Source organism: Miniopterus natalensis, chromosome 12 (genome assembly GCF_054644295.1).
Source record: "Miniopterus natalensis isolate mMinNat1 chromosome 12, mMinNat1.hap1, whole genome shotgun sequence".
NCBI classification, from domain to species: Eukaryota; Metazoa; Chordata; class Mammalia; order Chiroptera; family Miniopteridae; genus Miniopterus; species Miniopterus natalensis.
The window spans coordinates 23,584,767-23,598,762 of NC_142092.1; the positions used below are offsets into that span (position 1 = coordinate 23,584,767).

The window sequence follows — 13,996 nt, forward strand, 5'->3', positions numbered from 1 at the left end:
TTGTTTTATGTATATTTCAATTTCTTTATAAGTTAAGAGGGGATATTAGGTGATAATCTGACTATATTGTTCTCAGTTTTTCTTCATATTTCCAAGGTAAAGATCCAGCTTCTAAGAGAAGTATCTTACTCTCATCTCAATTAACAGAAAAATCCCCTCTTAGGATTTTGTACAACAGGAGCAATGGACTAAGTAGGATAATCCTTTCCTAATGCTGTTCAAGTTTATCTTCAGATGAGATGTCTTTTCATATCTACAGTATGAAAGTTCATCTATTGGCAGCGTTAAAAGAGAAGCTTTATAGTCTAGCTTCGTCTGTTTGAACTAGTAGAAAACTGAAAAGAAATAACCCTCTCTTCCTTCTGAATCTTAAGTTTCAGAGAGGTTGACTGTGTTGGCTTGGGAATTCGATTTCTCTGTTGCTTTTATTATTATTTTTAAATGAATCATCTGTGGTTCACGTTGATTCAGCTTCAGTAGACAAAGCTTGCAGAATGGGCAAGGTGATATATTCTGTCACAGCCTTTTCTTGACATTATTGTCATTCTTCTGTCCCATGCTCTCAGGTAGGTACTGCTTAACTGCTTTGGTGGACACAGTATACAGAAATGCTTTTTACCACTGACTGTACCAGCAACGATAGAGCGACTCTGTTCTCTCTTGAGTGAGATATATAAAGCAGTCTTTTGCAGTGTTCAGATTACTAGAAGTTGATGGTCTACTTTAGAAACAAACTTTTTTCCCCTTGAAAGGAAAAATGGGATTTTGTAGTGCACTGCAGATTTTTTTTTGAAGGAACATTATATCTGCTTTGATGTTTGACTCCACCTCAAAACCAATTAATTTGCATTTCGAAATGGATTCTTGATATTAACCTTTTTAGGTTTAAAAATTGAAAAAGAAAAAGAGTACTTGTTCACCTGTAGCCAGGGTTTTCTTCCCAGTGTCGTCCAGCACGGCACTGATTTTGATTGTTAAGTCAAGCCACTGAGGTGCCTTGTCCTCCCCACAGCAGTTTGGAGATTAATTACATTGCTGCTACACCAATTAGGGTGAGACAGTCATGCTATTTAATGGAATATTTTAAATAAAATTAGTTTAAATATATAACTCTCATAGGCTTCTGTAGGGGGAAACTCTGGTCAATTTTCCTGACATAAAGTTAAATGCTTAAAATTACTTGTGATGGAATAGTCAGGATATTTAAGAAGTCCATTTTCTTTATAGAATAAATAATATGGCCTCTGGGGAGCTCAATCGAAGCCCTAGTTTGTGTCTCTGAGTTACAGTATTTAAGTGTTATTAGCTGTTCCTCTTTTTCTCTAAAATGTCTACTTGTAAATTACGTGCAGGTATTTAGATAAATATTCTGCTTCATTGCTTTCTTTGCTTTTAGCAGTGCAGATTATTAAGACTAAATATTTGTAGAAAATGCCCTCATAGCAAATTGTTATGTACACCATGCAGTGGAGAATTCCAACATGAGTGTTAATTAAAAATAGCATTCTCTGTCTAGAAAAATTCATTCAAGTGTTTCTTCAAACAGTGTACCTTTAGGATTTTGTCTCCTACCACAGACACTATTTTTGTACCTGGGGCTAAAGCTCAGATAATAATATCTTTTCTGTCATTGCCCAGGGGATTTTCTCAGTTAATTCCCACAAATGTCAACAATAAACACTCTGTGTAACTCTTCATACCCAGCAATGGAAGAGGAACTCAAATAACAGAGTGCATTTGATTGCCCTCCGCTTGACTTCAGCACATTTTAATTTCCTATGGAAATCTTTTATTTGTAGGTATAAGGTCAGACCTAGTTCAGCATTTTATATCATTGTATGGATCTGAAGTTTTAAATGCTCTAAATATCGTTCTGCTTGTATTACTAAATCATCCAAAGTTGAGTGGAGATCCTAGAATTTAAATTGCTGATGTGTATGTCTGAGTGTAGCTGTGTGTGAGCAACAGCTAGAGGTTCTGTGTGCAGAAGAATGGGCCTTGACCATAATTGATAGAAATTACTCAGTTTGATGTGTTTGATAGCCTAGATATTCTTGTTTTCCTTGTATCACTGATATTATCATTCAGGTGAAAACTGTGTTCTGAAAGCCATAACTGACTCAGTGTAGAAGATGAGGGGCAGAGCAGAAGCACTGGTTCTAATTCACGTTACGTCAGTAAGGACCAGCATTTAAGTCTCAACTTGAGCTTTCTGGACTACTACATGAAGATTAGTTCTGCTTGGCTCTTGGGGGTGCTGTAAAGACAGTTAACCTATATGAAGTGCTCTGAAGGTGAAGACTTTCAAATGCTGCTGCTTCGTATTACTACTAACCATTGATCAACCTCTTGGATGCAGGCTTGAGAGGGCGTGCATGGCGATTACTCAGTGTGCTGGGTCCACTCGGCTGGGTGTGCCAAGTGGAGTTGTTGGACAACGTGACTGCCTTTTGGATTGTTTCACCCGGCGTTCTGTTTTTGTTTTGTAGCCTAACAGCAGTGGTCAAGTAGTAGGGAAAGTGCCTGGCCATTTCACTCCTGTCTTGGCACCCTCTCCCCATCCCAGTGCAGTGCGACCTGTGACCCTGACCATGACAGATACTAAACCCATCACTACATCCACTGAAGGTGAGGCAGCTTCACCTACAGCAACCAGTAAGTATTTCTGTAGGAAATGAGAAATGTCCATCAAAGGCACCATTGGATATCTGGTCCAAGGTGGAAAACACAGCAACTTTTCCAGCTACCCAACCAGATGGAGATTTCTCATTTACGTGGAACCAGCAGGCATGTTCCTGGCCTGGTAATCACATGCTCTCTCTTATCAAATTTGAGTCAGTGCATCAGATTTGAAAAGGGAGAAGCCTAATTGTTTGAGTAAATAGCTATAACAAAAATAATGTCATGCCTGCTTGTTCAAGGTCTACATTGAAAATGCACTGGATAACATAATGCAGAGTACAAGGGTTTTATATCACCCAAAGACAGATTAGATAATTGTTGCTCACTGGGGCATTCCTATAGGAATCAAGCCCATTCACAAGGCAGACTGAATCAGTGCCTCTGTAAGATAATTGCATGTTTATATTACTGTAGGGTATGTCATTGTGAGAAACAATCACACAGTGTTGTGTGCAGAAAGTACCTCAAAGCTTAGTAGTATTAGGCACATGTAAGCTACCTGCACTTTCTTTGTCTTCAACTTAAAAAAAAATTTATTTTTATTTTTTTATCTATCATATAGTACATCAGGTACTATGCTTTTTAGCGTGGCCTTAACATTTTAAATGTCAGAGAGTTAGCCAGTGAACTTACATAGCACAGACCAATAATTCGAATGATTCCTTTGCTTCTTTGCATAGAATACTCATAAGTACACAGGGAATTACAGCCCAGTTTTTCAATTGGCTTTATTCAAATTACCAGCTTCCTAGAACTGAAGCTGGTGTACACAGATGGGTAGAGTGGAATGGTTGAAGTTCCTGTCAGGAGGAATTAGCAAGCTCCTCGTCAATTATAGGTGCTATATCTTAAATTCAGAGCTTCCGTGATCTTACCTAGAGCAAGGAAATCCCCATGCTCTGGAAATTTCTATGTGAGATTGCAGAGCCAATTGGAGACACCACAGGCTCACTCTTCCTCTGCTATTGGAAAAATGATCTTTTTTTTAAAAAAATGGAAGGAACCCAGGAAGGAACCTATAAGAAAATTGGACAATGCTTTCAGTATACAATGAATTCAGCATTTCTTTCTCAAAATTCATGAGGCCCCAGAACCTAATAATTCCATGTAGGCTTTTAATTCCCATAAATAATCATTAAATGCTTAGTAATTGATTTGTTGGTAAAGAATCCTACACTAGTGAACACTTTCCTGAATGTCTAGATGGATGAGACCCAAACAATGAAGGCTAAAAATTCTTTAGTTCTGAAGGTTAGATATGTACGTTACAATCACTAGAATGATACATCCAGAGTTTAAGAGTGGATGTCTTAGCATCTTTGAACAAACAAGCCAGCAATTTAAATAAATGGAAATGGAAAACAAATACTTTTGTAAAAGTAGTTCAAAGACTATCACAGGATAAATGATCAAAACCAAGTTCCAGAAACTTCTGGTACCTATTCATATAATGATATTAATAGATGAGATTCAAGGGAATTACAGACCCAAGTTATTACAGCTCACTTATGGGAGTACAGTCAGCCTGTTTGTTAATTAATTCTTCTTATACTCACATACAGATTGATCAAAAAGAAATTGGATTTGACTAATAACATTACAAAATATTCGAAAGATGGCTGCATCAGTCCATTTTCCACTCCTGCATTAAAATATACCGTGTTATTTTTCTTTCCTAGAAACACACTTGTAGCTCCAGCTTCCCAGGCACCACTGACCATGAGAAATTGGTCTTTGAATTGATAAGTCAGTACAATTAAAGATAACACAGAAGCCACAGAAGCCTCCGTTTCATGGCTGCAAGCACAGACTTGGTGCCAGCTCTGTAATGGTGAGGCATGGCTGTCCAACTGTGCATTGAATTCCGGAGACCTGGACTCTGACTGGGGGCCACTGGCTCATATGGCTGCCCTCGTGTGGGCCCTTTTCCAGGAATAATTAAAGGGTGAATTGTGAGCATCTTCACTATTTAAAAAAGTTCACCTAAAAATGCCTCGATAAATCAGATTCTGCAGACCTAATGAACATGGCAGAATGAAATATATTGGTTTTTAAAAAACCTTTTTAAAATTGATGTCTGGATTTCTCATTGATCTGATAGTTTTAAACCAAACGTTTTAGTTTTTTCAGACCTATAAATGTAACATAAATGGTGAACATTTAGTTCTGTTTAATATGACTTGAAGCAGTGGGACTGCTGAAGATATATTAGTTCTTTCCTTGTGAAAGAAACAAAAATATTTAGGAATAGGGAGATTTTTTTCTTTTTTGGGAAGGGGGAAAATTCACTCTATACCAAAAAGTACATGTACAAAGAGTACTTAGTACAAGGTGAGGCCGTATAATTTAAGGAGTATCCACCATATGTATTTACTACCTGGTGGCCATATATTTTGACAAGATGCCATCACCTCCAGTCACAAGAAATAGACTTTTTGTGCTTGTGGGAAAGAAAGAAAAATTTTAAAAAACATTTCTCTCCAACTTAAGGTAATTTTCCCATTAAATAAAATACTGAGCTAATTCATTCTATATGATATAATAAAAAATAGGCTTCTCTATGTTAGGAATATTAGATTTTCTTTTTAGCGAGACTTTTAAGCAAGACGTTTCTCATCCTATATCATCAAGCGCATCTGCTTACATCCAATCATTAAAACCTCACTCATTCCTGACAGACTTTCAGTCTGCTCTTACATTTAGCATCAGGGGTCACCATTGATTATTCCATTATTAGACAATTAATATCTAGTGAAAAGGTCCATCTAGGAAAAGATCCCTTTTATTTAGCTAGTCCTTGGGACTCCTGCAAGACTAACTGGAGCACGTAAGTGTGAGATGCCCTCACCAAAGGATGGATATGATTTACCGGATAGATTTTCGGGGCGGGGGATAAAGTAGTGGCTTTGAGGTCAACTACCATTTCTTTTATATCACTCAGTGTTCACTCAGACAAAAGAGAAGAGAAATAGAGACACTTTTTTTTTTTTTGGTTGCTAGTCCCACTTCTCTGGGTTTCATTGACATGGAGAGGGTGTTCATTCTGATAGTTCACAATTTTTATCTTTGTTTTTGTTCTTCCTTAATCAGCCTACACAGCCTCAGGCACATCTCAAGCCAATCGATATGTGGGACTAAGCCCAAGAGACCCATCCTTCCTACATCAGCAACAGGTGGGCAAGTTTCACCCAGGTGTGACGGTGTAGCCACGCTTTCGCATTGGTGCTTCCTCCGTGCTCTCTCAGATCTGGACTCAGAACGGGCTCACGGGGCTTCTGAGAAAGAAACTGATCATTTCATTTTCCAAATTATTTTCTCATTTATCCTTTGTTTCTTGCCTCTCTGAACAGGGTTTCTCAAATTGGCTCAAGACCTTTTTCATTCCTGTAGCAAATATCGACGACATTTAGGAATCACAGTATTTCAACCAAACGGTACTTTTCTCAGTCTTACTGGCTGTTGAGAAGGTACCAGCCTATAGTTTTCAAAGACAAAATTTAAAAACTGATTTAAAAGCCGATTAGAGTAGAAGCAGTACACTATTTGTGTTTTTGAGTTCTTTCAAATTTTCCAGATGTTTTACTCCCCATTTTGTTACTTTCATCCAAGAAGATGAGTTATGAAGCTAAAATCTCAGGCGACACATCATTCCTATTTTAATAGGTTTAAATTGGTTTACTGATTTCAGATGTGATAAAACACTTTTTTTTGGTTCTGGTTTCTTACATCATTTATGTTTCAAGTAGCATTTTAAATTTCACATCTCATTAATGCTGTAAATTTAATGCAAATGAAGTGTTTACCCAGACTGTGAAAATATACAGCCAGGATTAATGGTGGCTTATAAACAAATTAGCCACAGTCAAAAGCATGGACCATACCCACACAGAAATCCCACGATTCCAGTTACAGGATAACAGAAATAATTCTAACCACTTCAGAATATAAATATATTTTATGATGCATATGTTTGCTATGCTCAAGTTTTGATAGCAGAGCAGTTTGAAATTAGCAGTGTGCAAAATATTACTTAGGGAAAAATAGGCTATGATGAGTAAGAAAGAGCTGGTATTAGCTGACCTGCTCTCCAATGATAATACTAGTTGTATGTGCATACGTGTGAGTTTTTACATAGGTAGTAGGCCTGCACAGGTACTCAGTGAGCTGCTTTTGTTCTAAACCTGCCCCCTCAGCTTACACTCGCTGTGCCTGTCTTCACTGTGCTTCTGGGGCATTCCCAAGTCCTGCCCAGTTGCAGGCTGAGGTGCCAGACTGCGTATATGAAAGGTCGCCCCATGCAGAGTTCAGAGAAAATCATAAAGACGATAGCTTATTTAAGATACTTGACGTTTTGCCAGGTTTAAAGAAAGCAAAACAAAACAAAACAAAAGAGTGAGGTCTAACTGAAAACATCTGTACACAGTTATGAAAATACCAAGTAATAATTAGCGGTTTTGCCAGCCATTGGCTTTTTAACATAATTCTCTGGAATGCTGCTTTTTTTCACCTCTAAAATTGCTGTAATACGAAATGTGTTATAATTACTATAATATGGTTCTGTTTGACAAATGTATATGTTCATTGTATTTTTTAAAAAACATATGCAGGATTTATAGGTTTAGAAACTTGTTCTTTTAAAAATCATTCCACATATTTTCAGAAATATTTTTGTCATGGGATTTGCATTCTTTATGACACATCTCTAATTTCCAGTTAATTTTTAATTCATAGAAAGGTGCCTCCATTGTTTAAACCTTTTACCCCAAATACGTTTAGAATATTATAAACAAATCCATGTATTTAGAAACAATCTTCCCCTCTCCATGCCCTACCCTATGGAAGCTTTAATTCTTTTAACACTATGACTAACTAACATTAGAGTTTCATGTAATTATGACAAAAAAATCATTATATACAAGTTATGTCTCCTTTCACATGTACAAGGATAAATCAAGAATACTTAGCAAGCATCATGAAAACATGAGTCTTAATGTAGACAGGGTTCTGAGCACATTTTAATTGAATATATATATGAGTTCCAGAACTTGTTTCATCAAGACCACCAACTTGTTATGTAAGTGTCAAGTAAGACACCTTACTATATAAATATGATTTTTTGATCAACTGTGGTTGACATTTATAGTATATATGTGTTGATCTTTGGAAGAAAAAACTATATAAGCTTCATAGCTAAAACTGGAATGGTCAATTTTAAATACCATGCAGTCAGATAAGTTGTCCTCAATTTAATGAAAGAGTTAGTGCTCCTTTTTGAATTGAAGAAACCCAATATGCCAAATTCATAATGAGCTACAGTTTTGAGGCATGACGAAAATGAATGTATATGTCTCTCATACTATACATGTATACTACTAAACAAAGTCTCTAGTTAAAAAGCTTATTACTTTTATCCTTTCAAATTTTAAAAGAATCATAGAGATGAAGTTTTATGTTTACTGTCCTGGAACAAGAGGGACAGAAATAGTCTAAATGACTTCAGTTAGAGTAAAGGTTATTCTCTTCTACAGCAGAAATGAGATTGATTTACTGTGTCCTTTCATTACTTTACAAAGATTTAAAAGAGACCACTCTTCTAGCAGCAGGTTCTAAATGCATTTGGTTTAAAGTACTCAGTGATGAATGAAAAGGAAAATCAAGGGGTACATGAAATAAAGGTAATCAATCATTTTATATTAGCTAGGAGAAATTCAAAATTAGAAAGGCAATGGTTTTAGTCTGAGAGGGCCCTTTTAAACATTCCCCATAGCCTTTAATATACATGACCTCGTAAGAATGAATATTGTCACCAGGTACATTCTTCAGTTCATTGGCGGCTGCTTTATAAAGATTTATCCTTTTAGGTTATGAAAAGTATTGATGTGCATTGTTGAGTTCTATTTTTTCTTAGAGAAGAGCTTTAATATATAACCTACATAAATTAGAGCTAACAATAAATTTTAAATTGCTGAATAATTTTGACTATCATAAAAATCTTTCCACAAAATGACATTAAAGCAGAGCTTTCAGTATAGTCATTGAATATTGGCATTCTTAAATTGAGATGGAATATATTACAATTAACCCTGCATTTCACTTGTAAGAGTAATACATTCATGTTTGCAAATCTGAATACTAAAAGTATATGCTTTTATACCCATTAACTTGTCACACATGCAGTTGTTATTAGGAATTATACATCTCTGTGCTCCTTTTGATAATGGTTTTTACAGATTAATACTGGTTGCTAACGGCCTTGAAATACTAGTTTTTCTTCTGACACAGGAATTTCACCTATCACTGTAAATATGATGTCTCATTTGAATCTAAAAAATAAAATCACATAATCATGAAGAATACTATAAAAAAAGATTCATGGAAATGAGTTGTTAATTTGACATTAAAAACAATTCTAATTAGTCATAATAATCAGCTCTTGTCAACTGATCAGGACTTTAAAATTTTCCTTTATCTCTTAACACAATCATTGTCCAAGGTCTGAAACTAGACTGTCTTTGGGGTGATTGGTTTAGTTCATGCATTCCTTATTGGCATGCGGAAAATTAAAATCAGGACTTCAATTGGAGCTTCATTCTTCTTTATCTTTTCTATTGGAAGATGGTGTGGTGGCTTGAAGAACTCATGGGTCCTGCTTTAGCAAACTGAACTCTTTAGTTTCTGCTAAGAAATGTCTTTTTATGATTTGGAACTTTTTTAGGAGTGTCAAGGCCTCCTCTCTGACTTAGCTTCACAGAAGTCTAGTAGAATGCAGTTTCCTTTCCTCCTATAATTCATGCACACACTGTGCACATTCATTGTGATAGACAGTGAGGGAACTCCATTTCCCAAGTTCTGTTTCTGAGTAAAGTGGAACTATAGAGCATAGTGATGGGTATTGCTTAGAAAATACAGAAATTATAACCCAGTCTAACAATTTTAGCCTAAATGGCGAGTATGAGACAACTGACTTGAATTAGCACCAATTCCTGATCTGGTCAACCTCATAATGAATTTGCTAAATTGCAGGCCTTCTTTCTTTGCTATCAGAGAAAGTTTGGTAATATAAGAGGGTCTAGTTAACTTGATTATCAACATTATATTTGAGTGTAAGGCCATAATAAAAATATAAATCTTTACTATTATGTGTCAGTATGACATATATAAAAACCTTATTGCAAGTTGTATATAAAAGTTTGTGGCTAAGGAGCTTCTTATTTAGAAGTAAAAGATGACTATTTGAACTAGCTGTTGAAGTGCATGTTGACCTTTGATACAGAGTTGAGATTTTAGACGGCACCGATGGGAGGTCACTTTTGCCTTCCCTAAGTGAGACAACAAAATCAAGTAAGCTCTAGTTTTATAGACACCAGGCTTATTTTCATAATCTCAAAGTCATAAGCTCCTGATTATAGTTACTACTTATTATTAGGCTAATGAATGAATGTCCTGAGCAGCTCAGGTCCTTGCATTCCTGATCATAATTGCATGGATTTTAGTGGTGCTTGAGCTTCATTCAGCATGTTATATCTCTTGCATGACTATATAATACTATTATTCCAATGTCAATTACTGGGTTACTTTATATCAAAAGATTTTGAACACTTTTCTTGATATAATTTTGAAACTAGAATTTGAAAGTACTTTTTATTACACTGAAAATTTCTGTTACACCAAATGGTTCTTTAAAGAAGTTGCTTCTATAGGATTTAAAAAAAAAATTAATATATTAATTGAAACTTCTATATAATATTTGTCCTGGCAAATGAAATGGCAAAGCCAAAGTTAGGTACATTAAAACCACTGAAAGGTAGTTTTCTTTATTAGAGGCAAGCAATTAAAAGAACACAAGTGGACTATCAACAAACTTTTCAATAAAGTCAGGAAGCAGGCTATCAACACTTGGGCTGTTCTTATTGTGTCTGTTATCATAATTGACAGCTTGACGCAAAACCCTATCATATGACTTCTGGGTAGGTATGTAAATGGATAAGAGGTCACTTTTCACATATGCTGGTTGGAAAGGAAACACATTTAAAGGAAGTTTCAGTCAAAATAACGGCTATGCAAATGTTTAGCATTTTGGCTAGTTCTTAAATTTTAAAAAAACCTCCTGTGGTCTGTCTTTTATCGTTCATTCATTCATTTATTCAATAACTTTACTGGTTATCAAAGGCTAAGATCCAGATAAACTATTCTAATGTAAAAATAGTTACTGGATATTTTTTTTACTGAAACCTTAAATATATATTTACTGAAACCTTACACAAGGGAAAAGTGATTTTCTTTTCTGAAAATCCTAGCTTTAAAAGATCTAAGTTGAATCAGGGAAGTAGAGGAAATTCAGAAGGTTATATAATTCTAGACATTGTAGCTTTAAATATTATTGGGCTGCACATGAAGGATATGGTAGGAAAAGAACAGTGACAGGCAAACTGGTGTCCTGGGTGAGAACCAGGGATTAGGAGTCAGGAGGTTGGTTTTAGTGTTTACGCGAACAAGAAATGTCTAACCTTAGACAAGTCCTTAAACGGTCCTGTCTCGTATCCTTATTTTGAAAATGAAAATGAAATTGAACTACTCAATCTTTAAGTTCCCTTGAAATCTTAAACTTTGCAAGTTAAAATAGCTTCCATCTAAAGAAAACCTTTCACTTTCTAATACTTAAGATTTAGGGTCAGTAATGGTTATTTAGTTCATGGACTATACATTCCCATTTAACTTCATTCTACCATGCTCATTAACTTAAACATCAAGAAGCATGGGTTTCAGAAATTGACATTAGAAGTAACTTTAATAATTTTATTAACCAATGTCACCCCAATAAATTCAATAAAAATAGAAGTAACTTTAAGGTACCAGGATGATCTTGAATATCTTTTTTTTTTTTTAATGTTTTATATGTCCAACATATAGCATAATTTCATTCTGACCATTTTGCTTGTTAGGTAAGGCTACATTCAGAGGCTTTTTTTTTTTTTTTTTTTTGCTCTGTAGCAGGAAATTAATAACAGTAATAAAAAAAATTATGCTAATCTAAGAGTTAAGAGGAAGGTATGAATATATGAATATTGGAGTATTAATCTTTTAAACCACCTTCCCTACACCCCCAAGAAAATCTGTTTCTTTGAGGCTCTATGGAGAAATGAAGAAAACTAAGAGAACATAAGACAGACCTTTCAAGATATTCCCTTGAGGTCACTGTAAACTTTAAAAAAAAAGTGAAAAGGTAAATTTGCCTGTGTTGATTACGCTGTTCACAGCTTAATGGTCTATTAGTTCAACTCAGAGCTGTTGTCATCAAGAGGGACTGCTTGTGCATCAGACTGTTAGCTGAGTCTAGCAAAGTAGGAGATTTTGCTTACCTTCTTTCTTTTGTTCCCACAGCTAATTGCTAAGCATTTAACAAAAGCCTCAGTTCATAAAAATAGAGGGCCCTCATCTGAATAAAACAATTATTATTCTGAAATCACAAGCAATATTCATTCTTTATGGCTATAACCTACCTGCATATCTGATTATAGTGTAGGAAAGGGTAATGATCCAAATCTTAGGTGTTTCCCTTATGCAGTTTTTTAAGGGAAACCACATGGTACCCATTCTTGTTTTTCTGAAACAATCTCATTTAAGTAGAGAGGAGCAAGGTTCTCATTCCAGAGGCTATGGAACTCCATCCTAAGAACATACACAGTGAAACCTTTACCTTCACTTCTTAGTTGTTTGGACTATTTCAACCTTACTTACCCCTTTACTCATAGCTCTTTCAGAGGAGAATCTTACTTACTTATTTTACCTTTGGTTTGCTTTTGGAATTCTGGGCATAAATTGTTTTAATACAAAATTTACCTTAATTTTTTACACAGTCTAATTTCATATTAGTAGGTATGTACAAATTAAAGAATTAAACTATTTATATGAGTGAGCATTTCTGGAGGGATAGATGTATGATGAGGTCTGTCAAAGAGTCTATATTGTTACAAAAATAAGAATTACCCCCCTACACGTACAAACACAAAACTTTAACAGACTAAATTTTTAAACTAATCTGCATCTGATGTTTTTAAGTTTTATTACTGTTGGGGTGAAAAAAGTAATTTCTTACTTTTTGAGGGAAAATACTTGAAAAAATTATGAGTGTTATTCCACCTTATATACCACTCAAAATTAAAGTTTTAAAATTTAATTAAGAAACAATTTAGCTCTTATATAACACTGACTCTCACAGGTAGAAACTGAGGAATCACCACACTCATCTCAAATAACATTTTTACCTATTATTTTAGAATTATTTAAAGCCTAATGTAAAATTCTTTTTTGTTAGGAATACTGAATTATACTAATACAAAGATTATTTAACATGCCACAAAAAGATGATTAAACACACCTATTAACACAGTACTAATCTTTCCTCACCTAGAATTTGTTCAAAATTTGCTGAGTCAGGACTATCTTGGTCAAACAAGATTCTTAGGAATTGATTTTATTAGGAATTAGTGTCATAGAAATCTTCATTGAAGAGGTGGTTTCTATTTTAATTATTTGTTTCCCCTACCCATACAATCACCTTTAAATTTTTCCTTTATCAGGAGGTTCAATAATTCAAAGATGCTTTAATACAAAATTAATTAGTAGTTAATACATTAAAAAAAAACACAGCTTAGGCTCCTGCTGAAGTAACCTGATTTAAGAGAGTTTTAACACATAAGCATGTATAGACATGCCTCCTCTGAAATTTTTGAAAATATTGACAATGCTTGCCCACAATCTGAATAGCTAAATAAATTTAAATTATATTTTACATTTTTAGTTACTGAAAGGAAATTAATTCAGTGCAAATTAATATCCTGCCAATTTCTTTGGCATTTAAATTGTTATTAAATATGTTGTGATCATTTTGTATATACTTTAGTATATTTTTTATTTGGGATAAAATACTCCTGTTGCATGTATCTGAAATATGGATGAAAATAAATAGCTGTAGTCAGGCTTAACCCTTTTGAGACTACTCTTTGGAAAGAAAAGTCCAAAAAATACGTTGATTTTAAGTGTGCCACATGTGGCCAAAGGTAGCCCAATTGACATTTTTGAGGATGGTAAAAAAATAAAGAAAAAATTAGGAACATGAGCAACAAAATACTAACAGTTTATATATGCAACCTTCCAAGGAGTCATATCATGCCTGCAGTTGTCTATGGGACTATAAGCCAATCAGTGAGTGGTATTTAGGTTCACTTAGCTTTGAGAAAGTATCTTCTGAAAACTACTTCAGTCTAATCTGAGAACCCACAGACACTAACCTGAAGTTAATACTTAGCAGAAT

General features: G+C 34.8%; 1 protein-coding gene across 5 annotated transcripts in view; it reads left to right on the forward strand.

Moving 5' to 3' along the window:
• Positions 1–13,996, forward strand: part of NFIB (nuclear factor I B) — a 222,057-nt gene that overhangs the window by 186,425 nt on the left and 21,636 nt on the right. For 3 of the 5 annotated variants that reach the window (XM_087822657.1, XM_016214290.2, XM_087822658.1), the window contains exons 9-10: positions 2,490–2,655; positions 5,773–5,855. The exons of 1 other annotated variant lie outside the window; for it this stretch is intronic. In XM_087822657.1, the coding sequence (XP_087678783.1) occupies positions 2,490–2,655; positions 5,773–5,855 (249 nt within the window). The remainder of the gene's footprint in view (positions 1–2,489; positions 2,656–5,772; positions 5,856–13,996) is intronic. One more of the 5 variants, XM_016214297.2, reaches the window with a different exon arrangement.